The sequence below is a fragment of the Oncorhynchus clarkii genome, chromosome 1 (assembly GCF_045791955.1).
Source record: "Oncorhynchus clarkii lewisi isolate Uvic-CL-2024 chromosome 1, UVic_Ocla_1.0, whole genome shotgun sequence".
In the NCBI taxonomy this organism is placed as follows: Eukaryota; Metazoa; Chordata; class Actinopteri; order Salmoniformes; family Salmonidae; genus Oncorhynchus; species Oncorhynchus clarkii.
Genome location: NC_092147.1, coordinates 63,710,417 through 63,734,518, shown reverse-complemented (window position 1 = coordinate 63,734,518; position 24,102 = coordinate 63,710,417). Strand labels below are relative to the sequence as shown.

Sequence of the window (24,102 nt, the reverse complement as noted above, 5' to 3'; positions counted from 1 at the left end):
ATTGGTCTTCCCAGAGTGATGTCATCCGGAGACCACAGGGTCAGATTGAGGTCAACGCCACCAGTAGCATCGCCCGCGGTGACGGGAAGCAAGTGCTCCAGGTACTTTGTGTGTGTGTGTGTGTGTGTGTGCGCGACAGAGAGAGCAAGAGTGTGTTCATGTGGATATTTGCCTGCACATTTTTAGCATTAACTATCATTTCCTGTATGTGTTTGTGTGCGTGCCGTGCGTGTGTGATCTCAGATTGTTACAGGGAAGAGGGTATACTATCTGAAGGCAGACTCTCCCAACCTGCTAGAGGAGTGGCTGAGGGTTCTACAGAGTGTTCTGAGGGTCAAAACAGCCAGCCCACTTTTTGCTCAGCCTGAGATACGACCCGGGATGAAGGGCCACCTCATAAAGGTTCTGACTTACATCACTAAATATCCCTGATAGCCATGAACTTTAAAGGGGCTACATCCGTTTTGTTACTTTTTAAAATTCATAATATATATCTATTGGTTCTTGAAGAATATAACTTATAAATGCCTCATGAGCTTAGTTCAACTGTCTAACCCAATCAGAACCCGAAATATAAGCTTTTTTTACTCCTTTGTTTATAAACAATGTCATTGTAAACAAACCTTGTACAGCCTCAAAATGTTGTTTAAACTAGCATTTTGATATCATGGATGATCAGCCCTTGCATCCATAGCTCTGTCTATACATTTTAGAGTGGTTACATTTCTTCAGCCCTACCCCTCATTTCTGCATCGCTGTTTACCAAAACAGTGGCCAGGTGCAAGGCTTTGTTATTGTTTGAACTGCAGATTGACCCTTAAACTCTCTATTTGAACTATGACTCTATGAGTTGACTGTTGACATTTGGTTGACTAAGGTGGTTACCAATGACCAGTGCCTCATTGAAGTGAAGGTAACTTTTTTTGTATCTCTGTCAGGTGAAACATGGCTACTCCAAGCGGGTGTGGTGTGCCCTCATCGGTAAAACACTCTACTACTTCCGCAGTCAGGAAGACAAGGTACACAACTCCTTCACTAATACTCACACACTCTACTCTCATCTATCTTCCCATTCACCATACCAACGCGCAGTGTGCATGTGTGCGTGCTTGTGTGCCCCATCAGTTCCCCCTAGGTCAGATCAAGCTGTGGGAGGCTCGGGTGGAGGAGGTGGACAGGTCACATGACTCGGATGACGAGCTGAAGTCATGCGGGAGGGGCTTAGAGGCCCCGCCCCACACCATAGCTGTCCATCCCCAGGAGCAGGGCCCCACCTACCTGCTCATTGAATCCCGACATGAGAAGGTATGAGAGGAGCCAAAATCAGTATGGATGCATGGTAGAGAACATCCCATGATAAAAAGCCAGTACAGTATGGTCACACAGACACAAACATTACCTACAGTGAATACATTTTAGCACGTGTTCCACATGCTACAATCAAACCCACAACTGAGGTGTTGCAAGCACCATGCTTTACCCAAGTGATAGATACTGCTAATACTGCCGTATTTAGCCAATATACTGTACAGTGCCTATCATAAGTCCCCCCCCGCCCAGATTTCTTAACATTTTATTGTGTTACAAAGTGGAATTTAAATGTATTTAATAGGGACAAAATGGTCAAAGATCTACACAAAACACTCTGTAATGTCAAAGTTAGATTTTTTTTGATTTTTTATAAAACACACATTTAAATAGGTATTCACCCCCTAAGTCAATACATGTTAGAGACATCTTTTTCAGCAATTACAGCTGTGAGTATTTTGGGTAGCTAAGTCGCTAAAATCTTTGCACACCTGGATTGTGCAATATTTGACCATTGTTATTTTCAAATTCTTCAAGCTCTGTCAAGTTGGTTGTTGATTATTGCTAGACAGCCATCTTCAATCTTGCCATAGATTTTCAAGCGGATTTAAGTCAAAACTGTAACTAGACCACTCAGGAACATTCACTGTCTTCTTGGTAAGCAACGCCAGTGTAGAATTGACCTTGTGTTTTAGGTTATTGTCACCAGACCTTGCAGATGACAAGCATACCCATAACATGATGCAGCCACCATGCTTGAAAATATGGAGAGTGGTACTCTATGGTGCTGTGTTGGATTTGCCCCAAACATAATGCTTTGTTTTCAGGACAGAAAGTTAATTCCTTTGCCACTTTTTTGTATTGTTTTGCTGTATTACTATAATGCCTTGTTGTAAACAGGATGCATGTTTTGGAATATTTGTATTCTGTATAGGCTTCCTTTTCATTTCTATTGTGGAGTAACTACAATGTTGTTGAGCGATCCAGGTTTCTCCCATCACAGCCATTAAACTCTGTATATGTTTTAAAATCACCATTGGCCTCATGGTGAAAACCCTGAGCGGTTTCTTTCTCTCTAGCAACTCAGTTTGTAAGGACACCTGTATCTTTGTAGTAACTGGGTATATTGATACACCATCCAAAGCCTAATAACGTTACCATGCTCAAAGGGATATTCAGTGTCTGTTTTGTTTTCTTACCCGTCTACCAATCGTTGGCCTTCTTTGCCAGGCATTGGAAAAGCTCCCGGCTCTTTGTGGTTGACTCTGTGCTTGAAATTCATTAATCAACTGAGGGACCTTACAGATAATTGTATGGGTGGGGGGTACAGAGATGGGGTAGTCATTCAGAAATCATGTTAACCACTATTATTGCACACAGAATGAGTCCATGCAACTTATGTTGCTCCCAAGTGGCGCAGTGGTCTAAGACACTGCAGCTCAGTGCTAGATGCGTCACTACTACAGACAACCTGGTTTGAATCCAGGCTGTAAAACAACCGGCCGTGATAGGGCGGCGCACAGTTGGCCCAGTGTCGTCGGAGTTTGGCCGGTGGGCCGTCATTGTAAATAAGAATTTGTTCTTAACTGACTTGCCTAGTTAAGCACATTTTTACTCCTGAACTTAATTAGGTTTGCCATAACAAAGTGGGTTAATAAATTTCATTTTTTATAAATTTGTAAACATTTATATAATTTTCTTTTCAGTTTGACGTTATGGAGTATTTTGTGTAGATTGGTGACATAAAATCCCAATTAAATCTATTTCAGTGTCAAAAAATCCAACGGGGATGAACACTTGATAGCCACACCGCTAAAGCTACGGTGCCTATGTGAAAGTTCTGTCCTGTCTTCTGGTTTCTTTAGGATGCTTGGCTGTACCACCTGTCGGTGGCAGCGGGCACCACTTTGGGCAAAGTGGGCACAGAGTTTGAGCAGTTGGTGGGCAAACTGCTCAATGTGGAGGGAGAACCAAGTGAGTGTCATACTGCTCTTCCTGACTTTTGTCTGATTCAGTATCTCAACAGTTAGTCACTTTCAACAGCTGAAGAGCCTGTAAGTCGGGCGTGCAAGACTTCTCCTCAGTATGTCAATACTGCGCTTTCCTAACTTGCTATTTTTCTCTTGCTCTTTCGTTCAGACTCTCAGAGCTGGAGACACCCCATGCTGTGTTTCAGTAAAGAGGGTCTGGTCTCTGCCCTCACCACCCTGCCCTCTCAGGCCCTGCAGACTGAGGCCATCAAATTGTTTAAGGTAGGATACACACACACACACACACGCACACAAACACTCACGCACACACACCAACAGACATGTACGCGCAAAGAGAGTTGGTTAGCATTGCAGTCGTTTGACAATAAAGGATATTCAAAGAGCTATGTCCGTTTTTTCCAAGGACTCTCTCCTCCTTTCTCTTTCTATCTCCTCTCTCTCTTTCTGTCCCCCTCTCTCCCACTCTTCTAGACATGCCAGCTCTTCATCAACGTGGCCATCGATGCTCCAGCTATTGACTACCACGTGTCCCTGGCCCAGAGTGCTTTGCAGGTGTGCCTGACCCACCCGGAGCTACAGAACGAGTTATTCTGCCAGCTCATCAAACAGACAAGCAAGAGACAGCCCCAAGGGCAGCCCTGGCCCTTACAGGTACACATACACACTCTTACACCATCCGGGGGCAGCAGGAGTACATGAAAAACGACATACAGTCCACACCTGACAAACACAATGGCTTGTGGTGGCCATGAATAGATTGTTGCGAATGCGTTAAACTGTAGCATGCAGAGTATGTATTTGAATATGAACTAGTGAACTGCAATGGATTTAAACAGAGTTTGCCCTTATCCACTGAGCGTACAAAACATTAAGAACACCGGCTCTTTCCGTGACATAGACTGACCAGGTGAATCCAGGTGAACCTTTTCATCCCTTATTGATGTCACTTGTTAAATCCACTTCAATCAGTGTAGATGAAGGGGAGGAGACGGGTTAATGAAGGATTTTTAGGCCTTGAGACAGTTGAGACATGGATTGTGTATGTGTGCCATTCAGAGAGTGAATAGGCAAGACAAAAGATTCAAGTGCCTTTGAACTGCGTATGGTAGTAGGTGCCAGGCGTACCGGTTTGTGTCAAGAACTACAATGCGGCTGGGTTTACAATGCAATATTAGGAAGGTGTGCCGGATGTTTAGTATACGGAGTTAACAAATCGGAGTGTATGTGTGTATGGTCTTCTACAGGGCTGGCAGTTCCTGGCTCTGTGTGTGGGTCTCTTTCTGCCCCAGCACCCCTTCCTTTGGCTGCTACAGGTACACCTGAAGAGGCATGGAGACTCAAGGTGAGCACCCACACACGCCCATACACGCACGCATGCAAATTGTCCCTAGTCTGACTTACTAGTCGCTCATTTGCTCACCCAACCCTGTGTTTACCTGCGATTTGACTGTACTTTCCCCTGTGTCTCTCTCAGAACAGAGGTGGGTAAATACGCCATCTACTGTCAGAGGTCGGTAGAGCGGACACAGCAGAAGGGTGAGCGCCAGGCCAGGGCGTCCCGTATGGAGATCCTGTCTATCCTTCTCAGGAACCCATACCACCACTCACTGCCCTTCAGTGTACCTGTTCACTTCCTCAACAATACATACCAGGTACAACACATACTCTCTCTACCAGTTGGTGTACACAGGGAGAGAGGCACGGGTGTGCATGCTAGGGTTGCCAAGCTAACCGGTAATTTACCAAAGTTAACGGAATCTTCTGTAATTTTGGTAATTACCAGGTCATATATGGCAGTCTATGGTGGCTTTGGTCATTTATACTTAAATCACTTTTTAAACTCTGCAACACTTTCAACTATTAACTTTTTTTTCACAACGGCCACCAGTTTGGTATCAAAACATTTACAACAAAGACATTTGACATGGTAAAATATATTAAATATATTTCGTGCTGAAACCCTCATATTAAACACCAGTGGTATTCACAAAATAATCTTATTTGATTATTTTATATATTCTACATGTGATAAGGCCACACAGTGAGATAATTACAGACACCTGTGATAATCTGAAGTACCCAAAAGGCAACTAGATGTAATCTGATAAAAAAAATAAAGTTTCAAGTAATATACCCTCCCTATGCAACCATAGTGCGCACACACACACACACACACACACACACACACACACACACACACACACACACACACACACACACACACACACACACACACACACACACACACACACACACACACATTTACAGTGTATTTACAGTGTATTGTACCCCATACAGGTAGTGGGCTTTGATGCCTCTACCACAGTGGAGGAATTTCAGTGCAGGCTGAACCAAGACACAGGCATGAGGAAAACTGGTCAATCAGGCTTCAGCCTCTACACGGACGACCCTACTGGACGAGAGCTGGAGCACTGTCTACAGGGGGGCATCAAGGTCAGACTGAATAGCTGGCCGCGTTCACAGAATCAACACACAAATAAAATGAAGGAGTTTTCTCCACTTAAAAATGTGGGACAATATCTGCTGTGTTTATTAGAAAAGCACTTAAAGGGCAATTCCTACACTTTTCAACCTCATATTCATTGTCTTCAGCACCATACCAGTGTCTACATGTGTAAAAATGGCATGTTTCTATGATCGGTGGTTAAAAAGATCAGATTAAAGGTCCTATAAAATGCTTCTCTATGGTTTTCTCCAGAGTTTCTAGACGGAGGGAGGGTATTTTCTTGCTCCCCACGTCAACGCGAATCTCATTGCGTTTGAAAATCACAGTGTTTACAATGTTTCAACTTTTGATCATGTCATTGGGCAGAACTTCTTAACCTGATATTTGTTTGTACAAAATGTAAAAATGTGCCGTTTTCACATATGTAGACACGGTTATTGTGCTGGACAAATTGGTTTGAATTGCCTTTTCAGGGTTCTTTATTCATTTTTTTCCCGCAACAAAGCCTTCATCACAAAAGTTGCATGTCTTCCTCTCTCGCAGATCTGTGACATCATCTCCAAATGGGAGCAGGCCTCCAAGGAGCAGCACACGGGCAAATCTGAGAACACCAGGACTGTCAGGCTCACCTACAAGAACAGGTAGATTTTACACTTTACATTCACATACTGTTTGTATGTAGAGATCTCATTCGCCACCAGTCAACCTTTTGTAACACTCTACCTGTGTCTGGGTGTGGGTTTGCAGGCTCTACTTCTCTCCTCAGGTGAGAGGTGAGTCCGAGAGAGAGAGGCTGCTCCTGGTCTATCAGGCCAACGAGGCCATCGCAGCAGGACACTTCCCTGTCAACAAGGAACTGGCTCTGGAGATGTCTGCCCTGCTTGCCCAGGTCTGTGACGTCCATATGCCTACTGTATATCATCACATAAGTTATACACATCATTGGTGTCTTTTCTCTCTCCTCACTGTCTGCCCATTGTAAATGACGTATCATCTATTCTGCCTTTTTCTATGTGTTGAATGGGGATTTTGCAATTGTATTGAATGCCATTGCAGTACCCCTAGCCTGGGTGTGAGAAGTTTGCCAACTTGTCATTGTCTCACCTTGTTTTGAAAGTAAACAGTGTATTCAGAGTTGTAGAATATAGACAGGTTTAATGGGAACCTTTTAAAGTATTCCCTGTCAGTCGTGGACATTAGACAGTATCGCACTGTAAAGCCTAGTGTCCCCTTTTTTAATGTTAATGTCATTGTTTTTGGTCTCAGGTGGAGTTTGGAGATTTTGAGCGTCCGTTCTCCACCCCAGCCAGCCCCAACTCAGCCCAGACCAAGTCCAACCAGACCCTGAAACAGGTACTGGAGAGGTTCTACCCAAAACACTACCGCAGGACATCCACTGAGGAACAACTCAGGTAAGCTGCTAGAATGTGTTACATTATACAGACCTGGGTTCAAAACCGTTTGTCTGGACTTGTTTGACGCAAAGGAACCAATAGAATAGTTTTAAAAGTGCAAAGCCCGACCATATGACACTCAGGGCACGCTAAAGCAAATGCTAAAAGTATTTGAAAGATTTCAAATAGTATTTGGACCCAGGTATGATATTATTTCCTTCTTTACCCAAGTTTCACATACCTCTCGAAGGGTAATTATTACTCTCTCTTGGTCTGATTCAAATACTTTCAGTTATTTATTCATCCCCCTCACACACACTCTGTCATTGATAAACTACCCTCTCCCACCCCCCCCAGGCAACTGCGCCAGCGTCTGTCCACCCGATGGGCATCACTCAGGGGTCGAAGTTCATCCGAGTGTGTACGCATCTACCTGACTGTGGCTAGGAAATGGCCCTTCTTCGGGGCCAAGCTGTTTGAAGCAGAGGTGTGTGTGTTTATGTACTGGACAAAGACTAATGATTTTATTTAAAAATACTTCCACATACACATTTACCTATTTGTTGACATTTCAGATGACCTCATCATTGGCCACACTGAGCATTGGGTTTTTTCTATGACCTGCACCACACGAAGAGACAATGTGGTGGTGCACACATTAATATTGGCTCTTTTAGAAACAAAAAACACCACAGAAATGGCTGTGTGTGTGTGTGTGTGTGTGTGTGTGTGTGTGTGTGTGTGTGTGTGTGTGTGTGTGTGTGTGTGTGTGTGTGTGTGTGTGTGTGTGTGTGTGTGTGTGTGTGTGTGTGTGTGTGTGTGTGTGTGTGTGTGTGTGTGAACCAGCTGGACAATATACTGCAGGTACACACTTAGCCTTACATAGTACAAGTTAGCCTTTATAAAAAGCCATGATTTAGTCAGCAGTGTGTTTTATCGTCCAATATCAAATCAAACTTTATTTGTCACATGCTCCAAATACAACACCTTACCGTGAAATGCTTACTTACAAGCCCTTAACCAACTGTGCAGTTCAAGAAAGAGTTAAGAACATTTTTACCAAATGAGCTAAAGTAAAAAAATAATTAAAAAGTAACACATTAAAAGGCTCCTTAACAGCTTCTACCCCCAGGCCATAAGACTGCTGAACAATTAATTAAATGGCCACCGGACTATTTACACCTCTGTAGCGCCTTATAGTCAGATGCCGAGCAGTTGCCATACCAGGCGGTGATGCAACCGGTCAAGATGCTCTCGATGGTGCAGCTGTAGAACTTTTTGAGGGTCTGGGGACCCATAGCAAATCTTTTCAGTCTCCTGAGAGGGAAAAGGTTTTGTCGTGCCCTCTTCACGACTGTCTTGGTGTGTTTGGACCATGTTAGTTTGTTGGTGATGTGGACACCAAGGAACTTGAAGCTCTCAACCTGCTCCACTACAGCCCCGTCGATGTTAATGGAGGCCTGTTCGGCCCGCCTTTTCCTGTAGTCCACAATCATCTCCTTTGTCTTGATCACATTGAGGGAGAGGTTGTTGTCCTGGTACCACAAGGCCAGATCTCTGACCTCCCCCCTATAGGCTGTCTCATCATTGTCGGTAATCAGGCATATATATGTGTTCCTTGCATTGAATGAAGATGTTAACCACCTATCACTCTTTCTCTGTGCTCTCCCCTGATTTGTCTCTCTGACCCTGTGATCGTTCAGTCCATCACGCCCTCTCCTGAGCAGGGTGCCCACCTGTGGCTGGCAGTGCATGAGGATGGCATCAGCGTGCTGGAGCACAACTCCATTGTAAGCATTTCTACTACCATCTTTTCATCTTTTGGTTTATGCATGGTTTCCTGTGGTTTCCCACTAGTCTCTCCGCTCACTACGCCCATCACTCTCCATGTTCCCCTTTACTGTGTAGAAACTGCTGGTGTCCCACCCTTATAAGAACCTGATGACGTTTGGAGGCTGCAGGCAGGACTTTATGCTGGTGGTAAACCAGAGCATTGGCAGTAATGCTACCAAAGACAAGCCCACAGAGAAACACCTGTTCACTATGGCCACCTCCAAGGTTAGTGTGTGAGGCACACAAGAACACACTCTCCCTATCCTCCTCTCTCTCTCTTCTTTCTCTCCCTCGCTCTCTCTCTCACTCCCTTGTGCACTCTCACTCTCCTACTCTCTCTCTCTCTCTGTCTCTCTCTCTCTCTGTCTCTCTCTCTCAACAGCCATTTCCGATTTCAAAGGCTCAGGTGAACTATGTGCAGGTAGATTTGCTCTTATGTAAAGAGGTGAAAAGGTTCTGTTTTGTTTTGCAGAACAGGGAGATGACCCTTCTCATCTCCAGTTACATCAACAGTGCCCATCAACAGAAAGCCGCCACCCACCACCTCTCTGCCCCTGCCTTGCTGGTGGCTCAGCCTGTCAATCTCAAGAGCAAAGAGCTAAGGAGTAAATCACCGCCAGCGGCGGGCAGACCTAGCAAGGCACCTACTCTCCTGTGATCGCCCTTCTACAAGCTGCAAGAACAGCTACATACATTTATATCAGGCCAGGGGATCAGCGGAGTACGTGGAATCAGGGTTGTGTTCAGTAGGTACGAAATGGAGTGAAACAGGGGGGGGGGTACAATCTTAACCTGTCCAATAAGAAACAGCCATTTACTTTTCCCATTGCAAAACGTTTTGACACGTTGTGGCATAATGACCCCACCCAGTCTCGTCTCTGATCACGTGACAGGGGACTGACGAACTCCAGTGCAGAGACTTATGGCATGGTACAGTGGGTACATGGTACAATGGTCCATAGTGAGCTTTTTCTCATCCCTGTGCAATTTAATTCATCCGCTGTAGATTTGTCTGTTCGCTCACCAAAGAGCAAGGTCAGTGTTATTTATTGACAGACAGCCTTAAACTCTAAAGCCTTCTCTAGTTTAAGCTTTTCAGTATTTTCTATTGCTTGTTTTATATTTTTTGTAACTTTGTACACAGTTTACTTCCTGCCTTTAAACTTTTGTACCTCTATTATTATAATAATAATTTGGGGGGTGCTTATATTTGTCCTGTTACACACTAGTGTGTACTCCAAATGTTTTTTGTTTGTTGCATATCCCAACTCCCCATTAGACACCCACAAGGAGTGGGGTCACGGCCAGGGTCGCCGTAGTATAGCGCCTCTAGATATTATTCTTCTGTTTTTACTGCGGCCTATAATGCCAGTTTCTAACAGAGGACCTTTTTTTGTTGTTCATATTTCTGGGTGTGAAATAAGGTAAAGGAAACCAACACGATCAGCCTATGATATAGCCTTAAGTACAAGTGCCATGTAGAACAGGATTATTGAAAGGACATAGGATGACGTTGGGGTTGCTGTTTTAGCCAACTGGCCCACTATGATTGGAGTGGAGAGATGAATAAGCTTCCTTCGTGCGAAGTTGGTTGCATGGACAGTACAGAGATTGAGGAAAGGGAGTGGTGTAAGTGGCTAGTTTGTGGAGACGTGGGAAAGAATGCAATGGAAGTGATTGATGCACATGATTGGGTAAGTGGAAGTGACACAGTACAGTATTGAGAAAGACCGCTTTATGAGTAGTTGGTATGTTAAAAGTCCAATGCGGACATTTTAAAAAAAAATCTCAATACCCATTTCTGGGTAACAATTAAGTACCTTACTGTGATTGTTTTCAATTAAAATGGTCAAAAGGGAACAACAGCAGCTTCTTAGAAAAATGATATTTCTCCAGCAAGAATGTTGCTCGGACTGTCTGAGAGTGGCCTGAGTGAGGGGCCTAATGGGAGGGAAGTGTAACCTTAAAACCAGCTTTTATTGACAGAGATGAGGGCAAACTCTCATTGTTATTGGTCTATTAACTTATCTCGCCTGGTGATGTCGATTGGCGGTCCAAAATTCAACCCAGTCAAACAAGCTGAAATGTCAGGCACCCTTTTTAAACAGCCCGTACACTAAAAGGGCATTTTCACAATTTCACAGTATTATTCCAACCTTTATAGTGTGTAAATATATATCAAACACAGGAAAATCATGTTTTAGACTGCACTGCCCCTTTAAAAGATGGTCGAGCCCTATGAAGTGGTGAGGAAATACTGCATCAACTTCAAAACTCCCTTGCTAGTTATACAATCACGTAACTAAGACATTTGCTGGAAAGTAACTTCAAAATGATTTATTTTTTTGTTGAATAGTCATGACTGGTTTAAGATATCTGTCTTAAGATGACGGTGACGAAGGATATCATTGCTGCATTCCAGTGAATTTCTTAACTAAATGATTGTATCACTAGCAAAGGGATTCTGAAGTTGCATTATTTATGGACTCCCGAGTGGCGCAGCGGTCTAAGGCACTGCATCTCAGTGCTAGAGGCGTCACTACAGACACCCTGGTTTGAATCCAGTCTGTATCACAACCGGCCGTGATTGGGAGTCCCATAGAGTGGCGCACAATTGGCCCAGCGTCCTCCGGGTTCGGCCGGTGTGGGCCGTCATTGTAAATAAGAATTTGTTCTTAACTGACTTGCCTAGTTAAAATAAAATGTATTTATTCTGAAGTTTGGCAATGAGGATGAAAACTAGCATAGTTTAGCCAGGGAAAACCAGCTCGGGCCAGTTGCACATGTGCGCCAATGCACACTAGGCTAATTCAGGAGACTGCGAAAATGTTGCTTAAAAAGTTCAGAGACTGAAACAATTTTTAAAACATTATTGTTTTTTTTTTACATTGAACCTTTATTTAACTACACTGAAATGAATAAATCAGATGATTTATATTTAAGGAGAGCGAATCGATATTACAATCCTTAAATCAGCTACAACTGTCAACAGTAAAACAAAGCCTTAAAACAATGTTAGAGTGAACCCTGAACACAGAAAATGAATGGTGATGTCTCTAGCGGACACCACTCAATCACCTCTTGGTTACGGAGTGGCCTGTTGGGGGAACTGAAATGGTCCAAAACTCAACCTAGATTACTGGTAGGTGACCAGTGACCACCATGTTGTTTTCACTTGTCCTTTCAGTACATCCAGGATGAAGAATGAGGAAACTACTTACCAGTATTCAGTATATGTGTTGTGGGCCTGGGGGGGTAAAGGAGTGCAATTTTTGTATTATAGTGGAAGGAGTTTGGGAGGGTGTGACAGTTAACAAATTGAATTTAAACCAAAGCACGACCCATTTGTTCCATTTTGCATCACGTTACTATGAAGTTGAACTGGAAAGCATATTTTTAGATCAGTATGATCATTCATTAGAATCTGAACCCATTTTGAGCTGTATGTTCCTTGTTTCTCGTGCGTGTTTTGCTGTTCATGCTGCGTGTCATTCCCAAAATACAAGCTTATACTGTATGACTTAGGTATTTATTTTGATATGCCATACATTTTTATAAATATATGTAGAATGCATCTTTTAAAATGGTCATTATTGTACAAATATTTAAATAAACGCCATTGGCAAACGGACACCCTTGGAGTTGTGCTTCAGACAGGCATTTGGAATCCCCACAGAGATGGTCCAGGGTTAACCGACTGCCTGCCGCCATTTTAAACAGTGTAATTCTCCTATTAAAACAGACTTATTTTTTTAAAATTTAAAAAAACAAAACTGTTCCAAAATATATCTCCCAGTAGTATTGACTGTTGTTCTCTCTTTGGCTGATGCTGTGGAGCTTTCAATAGGGCCTGTCGGGGAACTGACACACCCTCATTCCAGGAACAGTGGACGGAAGGGGAATATCTGACACCCAAACCTGTCTAAACTAGTTAGAGAGGCACTTTGTGTTGCTTAGGAGAGGAGGAAAACAGTAGAAGGAGGAAGAGTTTGGATGGGAAACATAGGGAAAACAATTTATAATGACTATTGAAAATAGCAATGATTCATTTTTAAGGCTATTTTTGTATATTTGTGTAGTATTTTAGTTTTTGTTTTAAGGAGTAAGAGAAACTCCAGTGAGAAAGGAAATCCTTTGACAATAAGTAATGTACCAAATGCATGATTATAACACTTTGATAACAGGTGTCCAATTCATTGGTTACTCGATGTTGACACCTGGAAACATCCAAAAATGCTAATTATTCGTAGCCATACTGCTAGTAAAAGAAGAATCTCCAGAACCAAACACCAAACCCAACAATGTGAGCAAGCTGAGACAGGTTTTCAATAGTTAGCTTCTGGTGTTCATAATGTGGAAATGATCTCTTGCCCTGCACCTTTCAAATGCAACAATTGTAACCCTTGTCAATTTGGCTAATAATCTCTCTCTCAGATGTAGATATACTATTCAAATCAGATGTTATTTGTCACATGCGATGAATACAACAGGTTTAGTAGACCTTACAGTGAAATGCTTACTTACTTAACCCACAATGCAGTTTTAAGAAAAGTACAAAAATATAAATAAATTAACAAATAATTAAAGAGCAGCAGTAAAATAATAACGAGGCTATTTACAGGGGGTGCTGGTACAGAGTCAAGGTGCGGGGCACTGGTTAGTTGCGGTAATTGAGGTAATATGTACATGTAGGTAGAGTTATTAAAGTGACTATGCATAGATAATAACAGAGAGTAACAGCAAGATGAACAAGTGACGAATATCCAGCCAAGGGTGGTCCATTTAAATATCATTCCTTCCTCCCTCGCCCTGCAAGTGTATACTCGTCATGATACGACATCAGAAGTGTCCACTTAATTTGTGGGCTGAGGGGATAGGGTGTCGTTTAAGTGTTTGCACCGCAGACAGGGTCCTGAGTTTTTAGGGCACTATGGTGCATAGAGAGACTGGTTACCTACAATTCTACTGATGTGCTATGACCTTAAGGTGTTTGACTTGACATTCTGACACCAACAGCTCTGAGAAGAGAGCAGTAAATACAGTTTACCATCCTGAGATGGCATGCCTCACACAAACTCAGTCCACCTCTTGGTTAGTAATAGCATAGAGAATTATGTGGACCTAAACTTAACAAACAGAGCTGATGTGATGCCAAACAGTTTCAGAGCCGAAGTTGACTAACCACATCCATTTTATCCAGAGCAATAAGGGTTAAGTGCCTTGCTCAAGATCACAGACAGATTTTTTTTTTTACCTATTCAGCTTGGGGATTCGAACCAGCGACCTTTCAGTTACTAGCCCAATGCGCTTAACCGCTAAGCTACCGAGTGCCCCATGAAACAGGTGGTGTCATATCTACACATAGGCCCTTCTCAATCGACTGGCATGAAAATACATTCTCAAAGTAAAGCCATTTATATTAATATTAACACAAGCTCAGAGATAATAGATCTTTCATAAACAATTCACACATTCAAGCGTTCATGGTCATAGCTCATCTGTATGTATTGAATATACCTGGAAAAAATACAGGCATACTTTCAAAAGCCCCCACAAAAAGTATCAATGATCCCATAATAGTAAGGTCTATAGAGACCAGACACTCAGTGGCATTTCTAACAGAGTATAACAGATACTGAACGTGTGACTCACATGGAGCAGAGACCAGAGGTGACCACGCCCTATTGAGTCTTTTCACCTTGGGGAGAATAACAAAACTGTCTCTGAATGTAAACAAAGTGAAATCAAACCATAGTTGACTTTTCTACTGGATTGACTGACATACTCAGGACTTGTGGGCAGTGGGGTCAGAAAGAGAAATAGGGGCACTACAGAGGAACTATAGAGAAGATGGAAGCCATTTCCACATAACATGGATTAGCAGTCCTATTTGGCAACATATCCAAATACACACCCAGACAATTAGTTTGTACAGTGTTCAAACATGTCTGAAGTACACAATGTGTGTAAACATGCTCAGTGGTTCCCGTTTCTTCACTGCCTGAGCTCAGCTGGGATCAAGCCAGAGATGTGTAAATGGGCATGGCTGAGGTTCAGTAAAGTGCCATGACCAATACTAGCTATACAATTATGTTTAGGGGTAACAATGTTTACATATACTTAATAATATAAATGCCTACATGCAACAATTTCTACAATTTTAGTGAGTTACAGTTCATATAAGGAAATCAGTCAAATTAAATAAATAAATTAGGCGTTTATCTATGGATTTCACATGACTGGGAATACAGATATGCATCTGTTGGTCACAGATACCTTAAAAGAAATGGACCTCAGGATCTCGTCATGGTAGTTCAGTGCATTCAAATTGCCATCGATAAAATGCAATTGTGTTTGAAGCTTGTCTGCCCATACCATAACTCCACTGCCACCATGGGCAACTCTGTTCAAAATGTTGACATCAGCAAAACGCTCACACCCATGAAGCTATACACAAGGTCTGTGGTTGTGAGGCCGGTTGGACGTACTGCCAAATTCTCTAAAATGGTGGCTTACGGAAGAGAAATTAACATTCAATTCTCTGGCAACAGCCCTGGTGGACATTCCTGTAGTCACCATACCAATTGCATGCTCCCTCAACTTGAGACATTGTGTTGTGTGACAAAATTGTATATTTGCTACATGAGGTTTATTTGATCAAATAGAAGTTTTGTAATATTTAGCTTGTGTACTGATACAGGACACTCGACATCCTGGCAACTTTGAAAAGATTAGAGTTGTCGAGATGCCTATGCATATTCACGTGGCTAGTAGCTCTCCACTGAATACAGGCAGCTAACACCCCGCAAATTTTCCAACAAGATGTATCCACCAATCCAAAAAGGAATAGGCAGGCGCTTGACAGCCCTCCATTCTGCTCTGGACAACAAATCCCTATTGCTAGGGTGGCGACAGACAGCATTAAGTACAGTTGAAGTCGGAAGTTTGCACTTAGGTTGGAGTCATTAAAACTCGTTTTCAACCACTCCACAAATTTCTTGTTAAATTATAGTTTTGGAAAGTTGGGTAGGACATCTACTTTGTGCATAAGTCATTTTTCCAACAATTGTTGAGTATTTCACTATCACAATTCCAGTGGGTTAGAATTTTACATACACTAAGTTGACTGTGCCTTAAACTGCTGGGGAAATTCCAGAAAATGATGTCATGGCTTTAGAAGCTTCTGATACATGATGTTAATTAGCCTGAGTCAATTGGAGGTGTACCTGTTGATGTTTTTCAAGGCCTACCTTCAAAGCCAGTGCCTCTTTGCGTGACATGGGAGATCAATAGAAATCAGCCTAGTCCTAAAAAAAATAAAAAAATTGTAGACCTCCACAAGGCTGGCTCATCCTTGGGAGCAATTTCCAAACACCTGAAGGTACCACGTTAATCTGTGCAAACAATAGTACGCAAGTATAAACACCATGGGACCACGCAACCGTCATACCTCTCAGGAAGGAGACACGTTCTCCTAGAGAGGAAAGTACTTGTGTGAAGAGTGCAAATCTATCCCAGAGCAGCAAAGGACCTTGTGAAGATGAAGGAAACAGGTACAAAAGTATCTATAGTGACAACCTGAAAGACCACTCAGCAAGGAAGAAGCCACTGCTCCAAAACCGCCATAAATTTGACTACGGTTTGCAACTGCACATGGGGACAAAGACTGTACTTTGGCGATATGTTCTCTAGTCTGATGAAGAGACAAATTGGCCATCGTTACATTTGGAGGAAAAGGGGGAAGCTTGCAAGCCGAAGAACACCATCCCAACCGTGAAGCACCGGGGTGGCAGCATCATGTTGCGAGGGTGCTTTGCTGCAGGAGGGACTGGTGCACTTAAATAGATGGCATCATGAAGGAAAATATATTGAAGCAAAAGTGTCAGGAAGTTAAATCTTGGTCGCAAATGGACAATGACCCCAAGCATAACTCCAAAGTTGTGGGAAAACAGCTTAAGGACAAAAGTCAAGGTATTGGAGTGGCACTCACAAAGCCCTGACCGCATGCCCATAGAAAATGTGGACAGAACTGAAATGCATGTGTGAGAATGAAGACCTACAAATCTGACTCATGTACACCAGCTCTGTCAGGAGGAATGGGCCAAAAAGCCCCCAACTTATTGTGGGAAGTTGGGGAAGGCTACCTGAAACGTTTGACCCAAGTTACACAATGTAAAGGCAACGCTACCAAATACCATTTGAGTGCATGTAAACTTCTGACCCACTGGGAATGTGATGAAAGAAATAAAAACTGAAATAAATCACTCCTATTATTCTGACATTTCACATTCTTAAAATAAAGTGGCGATCCTAACGGACCTAAGACGGAATTTTTACTAGGATTAAAATGTCAGGAATTGTGAATAACTTATATGCATTTGGCTAAGGTGTCTGTAAACACCACACACCTCTAATCTGACTCTGCACAGTAATTTTCCATTGAGACACCTTACAAAAAGTAGTACCTGGCTCAAATGCTGAATCTCTTGGCTGAAGAAGAAACGCAATTGAGAAATATTAAAAAACAAATAGGATACATTTTAAAATCCATACTTTATTAAAAAAAAAAATCAAAAACACAAAGTTCATATGAAACCGTACAACCTGCCGGTTCTGTTCTACCTGATACTAAAATTGCACCTACCTGGTGCCCCAGGTCTAAGTCCCTGACTAATGTGGAACATTTTATTATTAAAGTGGAACTGGCGTCGATGTCCAGAGTCAAGTTTGCGGGATCTACAGCATTCAAACATCATTTAAATCAAAAGGTTACACATTTAAATCAACAGCTCATAAATAAAAATGCTGGGTAGTAGTAATAGTGCTAAATAGATTTGACCAATCCTTTACAAAACGGCATCCCTCAAGTAACAATATTAAACAGCACAATTGCAAACAGAATGTTATATAAAAGGCACTATACAAGGTGTTAATATTTCAGCGTAGAACCAGCTCTGTGGTTAATATTTGTCTACATGGCCTCCATCTCTCTGGGCTGAAAGACACAAGCAACAAAACATCAGGCATCAGGGGGCAATTGTTTTTTTCCAACAGGTTGGTATGGTTTTGATGATCGTAAACTAGTAATGATAGAGAGGGTTGCATTAATAAAACCATGACCACTTTATACATTTCAAGCGCTTAAAAATCTATGAGAACTATTGGACCACTCACCTCTGCTTTGCTGTACCCCCGCTCTCGCCTCCTCGCAAGGTAGAGGACCAGCAGTCCGGCGGCCACGGCCAGGATGACCACCACGATGACGGCGATGACTCCCCCGGTCAGCCTCTTCATGGTGAAAGTGGGGCCCTCCTCGTCTACATAGTACACCAAGATATCCTCCATCTCCAGCTTCTGACCGTCCACACTGGGTTCAAACTTAGCCTGGTCCTTGAACAGTGGCAGCACCTTAACCTGGGAATAGTCACAGGTTAATCTGGGTTTTGACAAAGTTTATTTTAACTGGGAAGTCCCATTGAGGTCAGAAGGCATCTTTGTTACTTTACTGAAATCCCAAAAACAAAGAGAGGTCATGGCTTACGTCTTTCTCCATGTAGTAAGCCATACGAGACAGGTCGGCCTTGCGGTCTCCCTTCTCCTTCTTGACATCGACAACGATCAGGCGAGCCTCAGGGTCGTACTCCACCTCCTTCACAAAGGTCTTGTCAAAGCTGTAACGGTTCTGGATGGCAGTTGCTATGGCACTGCATTAGGACAAAAGTTCAGTTATTCCACACAGCAACAATTTGCAAGTGCTGTAATATTAATTCTAGAAAAATAGACAACTACTTACGCCTGCAACTTGGCAGCATCCACAGCGTTGTTCACTGGCTTGTGCTTGAGCTCCAGGCGAACCCAACTAGGAGAAAGGGACAGGGGGTAGATTAGATTTAAATACCTGGTACAATGGCCTAGGCTTCAGAATTGAGATGAAGCCTATCACTCTTTGGCATCTCTACCCTTCATCTCAACTTACTCATCCTGCATGTATGGTTCACATGTGTAGCATAGGCTGTACGGCAAGGCCAAAAACACATCTCGCATGAATGATGCTGACCCTTTATTCTAAAATGCATGAGAAATGACAATACACGATAGGCACTTACTAGGTCTCCACCAACTTCTCACACCGAAGGCTCTCGTCTCCCTTGTCGGTTCTGCGCACGCCAGCACTGTTGACACACCAACACTCCTTAGTGTTATTGCACTGCTTGGCCCGGAAAGCACCAGTGGTCTCACAGTCTGGGTCGTAGATGCCATCGTTGTCCACAAAGGCGGTCTTGTCTGGCTTTCCTCCGGTACGAGTGGACAGGCCTTTCCTAGCACGGTACATCTCTGCCTTCATCAGGAAGCATTTGGGGACCACTGACAGGAGAGGGATAATAAATATTGAAAATGGCACCATCCAGGGAGTGACACTTTTCTACCCATGAACACAGACTGTTGTTGCAGTATTCGAAACAGAAAGTATATAAAAATGTCCAATGCAGTCATCGCAATATCAAATAATTTATGGCTAACAAGTGTGTTCAATTAAATGGTCAAAAGAAACAAATAGCTTCTTAGGAAAGAGCAATTTCTCAAGCAAGAATATAGCTACAACGGTCTGGGAGTGGTGAAAACTGAAAAGTCTTTCTTGGCAGAGGTCTTGAAAGCAGGAATCGTTTGACGACGGCGGGGGGGGGGGGGGGGGGGGGTTGTCAAATGGTGGAAAGTTAAGCCGCACACTGGCTCGAGGTCAGAGGTCAAATTAAAGTGAATAAGGGTAAATTATCAGAGGTGGCGGGTGTGGTGAAGTTCTCAGAGCCCGAGGCTTGCACTGATAAAGATTAGTGACAGTAGGAGTGACGTTTTGAGAAAGTGGACACCTGCCTTTAAGCTGATCCACATGTGGTTTCAGGGTAGCTGAAAATGAGTTGGTGCTGTGAATTCTGAAGGTAACCTGAAGTAGTCTTGTGATAGTTGCTTGCGTTTCTGCCGGTCAGAGGGAATGGTTACTGCAGTTGACAGGATTGATTACTGGAGCAGCCATAAAATGTAAAAGTGGACCAACTGAAGGGGAATATTCCCAGTGTTTGTGATGCTCGTCGTTTGGTGCGATGCAGACTGGGTGGCGTGAGCAGTGAAACGGAAGTCTGTCGGATCTTTTGAGTGTTGATGTTGAGTTATTGCCCGACAAAGTGATGCAAGGATATTTCAGTTATCCCATACAAGCTTTTGTGCCAAATCCATTACGTTGTTACAGGTGTCAAGGGGGAGGGATCCGGAGAGGATTTGTGAGTAAATCTGTGCCAGTACAGAAGGATACGCTTCAGTAAGATTTGCTTTTTAGCATTCAAAGCAATGGTTATCAACTGGTAGCAGCTGCAGAGAAGTATTTGGGTGTACGAGATTTGAGGTGAAATCTAAATTTGTCACATGCCGAATACAACCGCTGTACTAGACCTTAGTGAAATGCTTACAAGCCCTTAACCAACAATGCAGTTAAGAAAATACCCCCCCCCCCAAAAAAGAGATAAGAACAAATAAAGAGCAGCAGTAAACAATAGCAGGCTATATACAGGGGATACCGGTGTCGAGGTAATACGTACATGTAGGTAGAGTTAGTGACTGCATATGCAAATAGGTCAGAAGAGTTAGTGTGTTGTGTCCCATCCTCCCAGGCCATTGGCCTGAGCTGGACCAGACAGGTTTAAAATAGTGGAATAGGGTGGTGGGTTATTCATGTGTAGGGTCAGATGGCAGGGTATCCCCCTTTTCTCCAAACAAAGTATAAAATAGTAATAACCTAGTAGATGGTGGTAATGCAACATTTATTGGTTGCCAGCCACAGTGAAACAGCAAAGAGGTTTGGAACTCATTGGTCAATTAATAACACCATGTACTGAAAACAGGCTGAATTGTCAGGCCATCTTGTCAAACGTCTCTTACAACTGCATTGTCATTTTAACCGAGAGAAAAATCATGTTTGACTGCACCTTTAAAAAGTTCCAAATATTAGATGAACGTGGCCTGTTATTGATGAGGTACTTACATTTAGAGCAGTTCAGGTTCTGCATCTCACCAGTTCCCACCATAACGCCACACTGACAAGGGGTGCCATCACATGTAGCCCACTTGAAACTCTCACATGTGCCTGTGGAAGACAAATTAAACCCGTCAAGTCTACATGAGGCTAACCGGTGAAGTAATTGACATGTCTGCTAGAAAAATAGCCATTATATGCTAGAACGAAGTGACAAAGGAATCCCCATGCAGGGTGTAATTAAGCCTACCGGTAGAGAACTCGAACCGGTTACACAACAGACCGCTCATTGCGCACCGAAACTGATGGTTTGAGTGTAACTAAAATTCATACAATTACGTCATTGTAATATTTAAGCAAACGGTGTTATTATACCGAAAAGCTTGATTAGACCTGGCTGTCTATGTAGGCAGTTCAGAGCAGAGAGCAATACAATTACCCACGAAATTTACATATTTTAGCCAACAGCCTCCAACTTTTGAAAGTTGGCTAGAGGTCAGGGCTACCGTAAACATTACTATATGTATTTCTGTTAGAAAACAAAATGATTAGAATACATTTACCTTGTTAAAAATGCCTATTTTAAAAAGCAACTTACATTGAGCTGATGCACCCACTGCGAAAGTCGCAAGAAGAAGTGCAATCCAAATCTTCATAGTTGAATTTGAGAAAAACCGAGGAAAAAAATGGAGTAAACACCTGAACGACACAAGCGTACTCACTTCCTCACAGCTACGGCTCGTTCAACCAGTTTACACACTCCAATGATTCCTAGTTCACCAAACGAGCAACGGTATGTCTGCTACACCTGTTTAAACGCTTTCTGCAACAACGTTGTACCGTCTATTGCTATATGATGCTGTAGTTAAGAATCGCTTAATTTATAAGAAAGGTCAGTCTCATGACGTCAGCTAATTTACATAATGGGAAAGGGGTGTATGGGGTATTACCTGTCTCACCTTTTTTTTTCGTCTTGACCATATTAGGAATCAATCTCTCTCCCCAACCCTTCTCTCTCTCTCTGTCTGTGTGTGTGTGAGAGAGAGAGAACGAGAGAACGAGAGAGAGAGAACGAGAGAGAGAGAGAACGAGAGAGAGAGAGAACGAGAGAGAGAACGAGAGAGAGAACAACATGAGTCAAGGGGGAGGGATCTTGAGAGGATTCATGAGAGTAGATCTGTGCCAGTACAGAGGGATATGCCAACAAGTGTTATATGTTTCAGTAATATCGGCATTTTAGCATTCATAGCAATGGTTAGCAACTACCACAGGGATGGAATGCAAGTTGTAAAAAATAGTTTTTTTGTGGCAGAATATATATATATATATATATATATATATATATATATATATATAATCAAACTAATAGCAATGACAAATAAGATGAGGTAATTAGAATATCTAGGCTTTATTGGTAAACTGTTTTGAGAAAATAATCAAGATTTGTAAAAAAAAGCATACATTTATTTCCCCTACAATGCTCATCCCCTGCTGTTCTCTTCTACACATGCCTTGCAAAATACCAGCTGTACAAGAAGTTTTCAAACTACAGGCTTCATTTGTTGATGTATATCATTAGATTCAGTATCATTTAAACAACCCAGGTAAAGTTTTCACTCAAAACTGAACCAAAGCTTGAAACAAGTTTTGCTGATGCACTGACTCAAGTCTCCACGGTGATGACTAATTTGTCTATGAGTCACATTTCTCAGATGCATCAGTAAATGCAGTGTGGAAAATTATTTACTGATCCACCAGTGAAAAATGTATTTCGACATTAAATAGAAATGTATTGTACAACTATTGTACAGCATGAATAATCATGATATTTTTCTGAAATACGATAATATCAAAGCTTTTTATTGACCAGACAATAAAAATATATCAAAACACTCTATTCAAGTGATTGTTCCACCTGGGAATGGAACTGATAAACCAGACAGGTAATTTCCCTTTAATTGGCCTTATTAACACAGTAGACTTACTTTATTACTTTATAACCGAGCATATATGATCTACCTGTAGCCTTTATCTCACCACACAGCTGATTAGCAGGTCTACGAGTGAAGCACCTGCAATGTATCCACAAAGCATCTCAGAGTAGGAGTGCTGATCTACGATCTGTCCTGATCTTATTCATTATGATCTAAAAGGCAAAACTGATCCTAAATCAGCACTCCTACTCCTACTATTTGGACTCCTGGGGCCGTATTCACAAAGCGTCTCAGATTAGGAGGACTGATCTCAGATCCGTTTTGCCTGTAGACCTTAATGAATAAGAAGAGAGACCTGGTAGCCTAGTGGTTATAGAGTTGGGCCAGTAACTGAAAGGTTGCTAGATTGAATCCCCGAGCTGACAATGTAAAAAGCTGTCCTTCTGCCCCTGAACAAGGCAGTTAACCCACTGTTCCTAGGCTGTCATTGTAAATAAGAATTTGTTCTTAACTGACTTGCCTAGTTAAATAAAGGTTTAAAAAAAATACTCTAAGATGCTTTGTGAATGTGGGCCCTGATTCCTAGAGGCACATTCTGTATAGTTTATGCAAAGGCCTTCCTCTGAGAAAACAATAAGTAATCATGATAAATGTAGAATGTAACCCAAATGTAAAATGCCCACATCATATAATTGTGAACTATTCTCAGTAGAATAACACTGTAAAACTCTAACACTTCGTTACAGATGAACCTATCCCAACCAGTGTTCCTTGTCTATTTGACTCTATCCCTTTACAGTGAGGAGGACAAATGAATGCCTCAGGGGACTTGTCCAGTTATTGTGAGAGGAATGATACATAATGAAAAATATGGGTGTTCCCCTTCTCAGCGGTTTAAGATGTCAGAGGGCTCTCAGGTATGTTAGAACTCCTATTGTTTTGGGTCCCTCTGGGAGACAATAGACAGAAGTGGAGGAACTGGCACACAGCCTGGGTAAGGAAGGAGGAGAGGACACGGTCACATCCATCTCAGAGAGACGGAGAGACACACACCTTACAGCCGAGAGAAGTCTGCACTCTCAGCCCCAATGAAAGCCTCATAGACTCTGAGAATATAGAAAAATATGCGGTGAGTTAATCTCTGCTATGA

At 42.5% G+C, this 24,102-nt stretch overlaps 2 protein-coding genes across 2 annotated transcripts in view; one reads left to right on the top strand and one right to left on the bottom strand.

Moving 5' to 3' along the window:
• The window catches only part of LOC139410389 (pleckstrin homology domain containing, family H (with MyTH4 domain) member 2), a 66,184-nt gene extending 53,552 nt beyond the window's left edge, over positions 1 to 12,632 (top strand). Inside the window, exons 14-30 of the mRNA XM_071155796.1 lie at positions 15 to 101; positions 244 to 402; positions 939 to 1,019; positions 1,126 to 1,305; positions 3,174 to 3,282; positions 3,448 to 3,560; positions 3,771 to 3,950; positions 4,544 to 4,641; positions 4,774 to 4,951; positions 5,598 to 5,753; positions 6,310 to 6,407; positions 6,514 to 6,655; positions 7,033 to 7,178; positions 7,518 to 7,647; positions 8,864 to 8,950; positions 9,069 to 9,218; positions 9,466 to 12,632. Coding sequence (XP_071011897.1) covers positions 15 to 101; positions 244 to 402; positions 939 to 1,019; positions 1,126 to 1,305; positions 3,174 to 3,282; positions 3,448 to 3,560; positions 3,771 to 3,950; positions 4,544 to 4,641; positions 4,774 to 4,951; positions 5,598 to 5,753; positions 6,310 to 6,407; positions 6,514 to 6,655; positions 7,033 to 7,178; positions 7,518 to 7,647; positions 8,864 to 8,950; positions 9,069 to 9,218; positions 9,466 to 9,651 — 2,280 coding nt within the window. The 3' untranslated portion in view covers positions 9,652 to 12,632. The remainder of the gene's footprint in view (positions 1 to 14; positions 102 to 243; positions 403 to 938; positions 1,020 to 1,125; positions 1,306 to 3,173; positions 3,283 to 3,447; positions 3,561 to 3,770; positions 3,951 to 4,543; positions 4,642 to 4,773; positions 4,952 to 5,597; positions 5,754 to 6,309; positions 6,408 to 6,513; positions 6,656 to 7,032; positions 7,179 to 7,517; positions 7,648 to 8,863; positions 8,951 to 9,068; positions 9,219 to 9,465) is intronic.
• A 4,897-nt stretch (positions 12,633 to 17,529) lies between these two features.
• Positions 17,530 to 21,931, bottom strand: LOC139416839 (tumor-associated calcium signal transducer 2-like). Its single transcript, XM_071165943.1, has 7 exons — positions 21,617 to 21,931; positions 21,028 to 21,129; positions 19,100 to 19,358; positions 18,787 to 18,852; positions 18,535 to 18,697; positions 18,168 to 18,407; positions 17,530 to 17,988 (listed from the first exon to the last, which is right to left on the bottom strand). Exons 1-7 carry the CDS (start codon positions 21,672 to 21,674, stop codon positions 17,965 to 17,967), a joined length of 912 nt encoding a protein of 303 aa, XP_071022044.1. The 5' UTR covers positions 21,675 to 21,931; the 3' UTR covers positions 17,530 to 17,964.
• Positions 21,932 to 24,102: the final 2,171 nt, after the last annotated feature.